Source organism: Protobothrops mucrosquamatus, unplaced genomic scaffold (assembly GCF_001527695.2).
Source record: "Protobothrops mucrosquamatus isolate PMUCROS unplaced genomic scaffold, P.Mucros_1.0 scaffold6459, whole genome shotgun sequence".
Taxonomy (NCBI): Eukaryota; Metazoa; Chordata; class Lepidosauria; order Squamata; family Viperidae; genus Protobothrops; species Protobothrops mucrosquamatus.
In genome coordinates, this window is record NW_015392283.1 from 8,789 (window position 1) to 14,196 (window position 5,408).

A 5,408-nucleotide genomic window follows, 5' to 3' on the forward strand; every position below is an offset into this window, starting at 1 on the left:
ACCCTTTTGACATCTAAAATGAAGCTAACACTGCATATATCCTTTTTTACCTTTATTATAGGTGTGTGTGTGTGTATATATACTGGTGATCACTTTGTTGTCTTTTAAAAATATACAGTATATATATATATCATAAAGGTAAAAAAGGATATATGCAGTGTTAGCTTCATTTTAGATGTCAAAAGGGTCTCTCTGTCTCTCTTTCTCCCTCTCCCTCTCTCTCTTTCTCTCCGTCTCTCTCTCCCCCCCCCCTCTCTCTGATCTTCTGTTTACCTGGCAAGCTGGCTTCAAGCTGTTTTCCAACAAGCTCAGGGGTAGGCAACCTCGGCTCTTTTATGACTCATGGACTTCAACTCCCAGAATTCCTGAGTCAGCATAGCTGGGCTAGCTAGCTCTCTCCTGCCCTTCCTGCTTCCTGCTTCCTGCAGAGACGCAGCAAAGAGAGGAGCCCCACCTAAAAAGCTTTTCAGCTCGTTGGAGAACACCATTAGTCCACTCTTTTTTACACACAACACACACACACACACACATAGAGAGAGAGAGAGAGAGAGAGAGAGAGAGAGAGAGAGAGAGAGAGAGAGAGAGAAGGGAAGTGCCTCTCTCTGTCTCTGTCTCTCTCTGCAAATGGCAGAGGAGGCTGGAAGCCGCAGGGGAAGGCTCAAAGAGCCACATGCGGCTCCGGAGCCGCAGGTTGCTGACCTGTGGTCTAGTCGAATACCTAACCTAAAACGTAAGCCAGCACCAAACTGGTTCTCAGATAATAAATTTTGTGTTAGGTACTGGACTAGAAAGCAGGAGTCTGTGAGTTCTAGGCTTCTCTTAGTCCTGAAAGCCAGCTGAGTTGAAGTCCACCCATCCAAAAGTCACTGAGACTGAGAAACACTGATATAAATTTATTTAACCAACCAATAAACAAGTGTTTGGTTTAACACAGAATAATTGTGTTTATTCCAAACATCAGGCAGACGGCCTAGCTCAGTGTTTCTCAACCTTGACAATTTTAAGGCATGTGGACTTCAACTCCCAGAATTCCACAGCCAGCAATGCTGGCTGTGGAATTCTGGGAGGAAGTCCACATGCCTTAAAATTGTCAAGGTTGAGAAACACTGGAGCTGAAAGGAAAGACAATTATCCAACAATTAGTTATTTCTCTACTAGGGATGATACGATAGCAGTCTTCCAATATCTAAGGGGCTGACATAAAGAAGAGGGGGCCAACCTGTTCTGCAAAGCACCAGAAGACAGTACAAGAAGTAACAGATGGAAACTAATCGAAGAGGGATCTAACCTAGAAATAAGGAGAAATTTCCTGAGAGTGGGAACAGTTAATCAGTTGAAAGACTTGCCTCCAAAAATAGAATAGAATAGAATTCTTCATTGGCCAAGTGTAATTGGATAACAAGGAATTTGTCTCGGGTGCATAAGCTCTCAGTGTACATACAAACAACAAGTGATAATCACAATCATAATCATAAAATACAATCATCACTGGAGGTTTTTTAAGAAGAGATTGGGCAGCTATTTGCCTGAAATAACAGAATTACAGAATAGCAGAGTTGGAAGGGACCTTAGAGGTCTTCTAGTCTAAACCCCTGCTCAGGCAGGAAACCCCTATACCCTATACCAGGGGTAGGCAACCTTGGCTATTTTATGACTCGTGGACTTCAAATCCCAGAATTCCTGAGCCAGCATGGCTCAGCTTGGAAACCTCTCCCTTTCCCCTCAGCATGGCTGGCTCAGGAATTCTGGGAGTTGAAGTCCACGAGTCATAAAAGAGCCAAGGTTGCTTACCCCTGCCCTATACCTATACCAGGGGTAGGCAACCTCGGCTCTTTTATGACTCATGAACTTCAACTCCCAGAATTCCTGAGTCAGCTGACTCAGGAATTCTGGGAGTTGAAGTTCATGAGTCATAAAAGAGCCGAGGTTGCCTACCCCCGACCTATACCATTCCAGAAAGGCTCTCCTTCTTGAGCAGGGGGTCGGACTAGAAGACCTCCAAGGTCCCTTCCAACTCTGCTATTCTGTAATTCCTCGAGGCCACCAAATCTTGAGATGGAGCTTGACTTAAGCATGCATAGGATACAGGGCATCGCATCCTAGAGCTCTTCGGTCCTCGAGGGGTTAAAGAAACGGAAGAGGGGTTCCTAGAGAGGAAGGAACTGGGAGGGGGGCGGGAGGAAGTGGAGGACTGAGTCTTTCCAGCGAAGGCACGCCCTGCTTCTGGCAGAAATGTAGGAGGCGCGAGGCTGGCGTCACTGCTCCGTGCAGGTTGCGTCCTTTTCTTGCAAACAGGAGCAGCTACAGCCTCTGATCGCCTCTCCGAAGAGCATCTGGTAAGAACCTGTTTGCAGAGCAATCCAGTGCATCCTGACCCAGGTGGGAGGCGTTGTCTGCATCAGCACCTTGGGCTGGGAGGGTCCCTGCTTTGGCCATCGCGGGCTAGGCGTGCAATTTGCTCAGTTTTGCCAGTCACCTGGCGGGTGGTTGAAGGCTGGACCTGAATCCAGATCTTTCTGGTCCAATTGATGATGGGTTGTTGATCAAGTCGGTGTCGACTGAGAGCGACCACATAGCTAGAGATATTTTTTTTTCTCCTGGATTTTCTCTGTCGTTAAGCCGATCCTTCGTGTTTTCCAACCTAGAACTAAGGAGAAATGTCCTGACAGTTAGAACAATTAACCAGTGGAACAACCTGCCTCCAGAAGCAATGAATGCTCCAACCCTGGAAGGTTTTAAGAAGAGACTGGACAGCCATTTGTCTGAGATGGTTTTCTTGACAAGGGGTTTTTTTTTCAGATAAGGTTTGCCATTTCCTTCTTCCCAGGGCTGAGAGAGAGTGTCTGGCCCAAGATCACCCAGCTGGCTTTGTGCCTAAGGCAGAACTAGAATGCACAGTCTCCTGGTTTCTAGCTTTGTGCCTTAGCCACTACACCAACTGGCGGTCATAAATATAAACTAGAAATCAAGAAAAATAAGAGAATTCCATCAGTATTTCTCCCCATCACCTAGGTCAAGGTAAGGCAACCTTGGCTCTTTTATGACTCGTGGACTTCAACTCCCAGAATTCCTGAGCCAACATGGCTCAGCTTGGAAACTCTCCCCTTCCCCTCAGCAGCTGGCTCAGGAATTCTGGGAGTTGAAGTCCACGAGTCATAAAAGAGCCAAGGTTGCCTACCCCTGACCTAGGGAGATGCTAAGGAGATAAATTAAAATTATCCTTTTTAAATACCCAAAACAGTATTTTCCAATCTCAGCTACTTCAACTGTGCGTGGACTTCAACTCCCAGAATTCTGTCGCCAGACACCGACTGGGGAATTCTGGGAGTTGAAGCCCACACATTTTAAAGTTGCTGAGATTAAGAAATAGTGACCCTAAATTTAGCTGGCAAAGCCTCACTACCCAACAGTCAGATTGGTCTCTAGAAAATCTGTCCCTCAGCTATCTGGCCTTTGCCTGCCTCGTCTTACTGCAGAAATGGAGATAGTCCTCAATTTACAACAGTTCATTTAGTGACCGTTCAAATTTACAACAGCACTGAAAAAAGTGACATGACCATTTTTTTTCACGCTTACGACCATTGCAGCCTCCCCACGATCGCGCAATCTAAATTTGGACACTTGGCAATTGGCACGTATTTGTGACGTTTACAGTGTCCTGGGGTCATGTGATCCCCTTTTGCAAAAGTCAGTAGAGAAGCCAGATTCACTTAACAACCGTGTGACTAACTCAACAACTGCAGTGATTCACTTAACAATTGTGGCAGGAAGGGTCGTAAAATGGGGCAAAACTCACTTAACAACTGTCTCGCTTAGCAACAGAAATTTTGGGCTCAGTTGTGGTCGTTAAGCCGAGGACTATCTATAATTCCCTGCTTTCTCAGGAATTGGGGATGTCTAGTTTAATGAAGAGAAGGACTAGGGGGGACATGATAGCAGTGTTCCAATATCTCAGGGGCTGCCCCAAAGAAGAGGGAGTCAAGCTATTCTCCAAAGCGCCTGAAGGCAGGACAAGAAGCAACTGGGTGGAAACTAATCAAGGAGAGAAGCAACCTAGAACTAAGGAGAAACTTCCTGACAGTTAGAACAATTAACCAGTGGAACAACTTGCCTCCAGAAGCGGTGAATGCTCCAACACTGGAAGTTTTTAAGAAGAGACTGGACAGCCATTTGTCTGAAATGGTATAGGGTTTCCTGCCTGAGCAGGGGGTTGGACTAGATGACCTCCAGGGTCCCTTCCAACTTTATTATTATTATTATTATTATTATAAATTGTGTCTCCCCTCGGCTTTACAGGGCTGGGTCCATGTGCTGAAGTCACTTTTAAAAAGCAGCAAGTGATTCTCTGGCCATGTTAAGTGTTGTCCAGTCAAATCTACGGCGACCGAACGCTGATGGGCCCCAAGCAAAACGTGCTGTTTCTTGCAGTCAAGTGGGTAGCAGTGCCCAAATTTGGGCAGCGACCGTTGACAATGTCTCAGGAGGCCCTACGCCGAGTCTGAGCGCACAGCCTCAGCCCTTCCGGCAGTTTTGCTATCAGGAAGTTGAGGGTCCCCGAGAGACTTGCAGCCGACTCCACGAGCTTTGCCGTCTGTGGTTGAAGCCGGAACTTCACACCAAAGCAGAGATCTTGGATCTGGTGGTGCTGGAGCAGTTTCTGACCGTCTTGCCCCCAGAGATCGAGTGCTGGGTGAGACAGTGTGGGGCAGACACCAGTTCTCAAGCGGTGGCCCTGGCCGAAGGCTTTCTCCTGAGCCAAGCGGAAGATAGGAAGCAGGAAGATCAAAAGGTGAGGGAGATGCCTCCTGGCTGATTGGAGAGGTGGGCGAATTGTCCTGGAAGTCATCCCTTTCCTAATTCCGTCAGATTTTTCTGGAAATCGTCTCTGGAGGAGATTGAGGAGATCCTTCCCCCCCCCCCCGAATCTTGTCCTCTTTCTAATCTCTGCCCTTGGGTGATTCTCTCTCTGGTGCAGAAACATGTCGCTGAAGTGGCTCCACAGTGGATCTTAGAAGGAGATCATCAAGATGGTATATCACTGGGTAAGGAATATGAAGTCATTTTCTAACTCAGTTTCTCCCCCCCCCCCTCTTGATTTTCTTCAAAGATAACTGTCATATTGGGTATAGTTGGCTTCTGGGAAATATTTTTAGGGTTCTGTCTACCCATATTATCATTTTCTGGGAAAGATTGAGGGCAATAGAAGAAGGGGACGACAGAGAATGAGGTAGCTGGATGGAGTCACTGAAGCAGTAGGCGTGAGCTTAAATGGACTCCAGAAGATGGTAGAGGACAGGAAGGCCTGGAGGAAAGTTGTCCATGGGATCGCAATGGGTCGGACACGACTTCGCAACTAACAACAACAACATTACCATTTTGAAAAGAGCTTAAATGAGGAGGAAGATTTT

General features: G+C 46.8%; 1 protein-coding gene across 1 annotated transcript in view; it reads left to right on the forward strand.

Moving 5' to 3' along the window:
* The window catches only part of LOC107300245 (gastrula zinc finger protein XlCGF17.1-like), a gene marked incomplete at both ends in the record, with an annotated part of 13,767 nt that extends 8,725 nt beyond the window's left edge, over window positions 1–5,042 (forward strand). The window contains 2 exons of the mRNA XM_015829582.2: window positions 4,604–4,789; window positions 4,976–5,042. Of these exons, the coding sequence (XP_015685068.2) occupies window positions 4,604–4,789; window positions 4,976–5,042 (253 nt within the window). The remainder of the gene's footprint in view (window positions 1–4,603; window positions 4,790–4,975) is intronic.
* Between the last annotated feature and the right edge of the window lie 366 nt (window positions 5,043–5,408).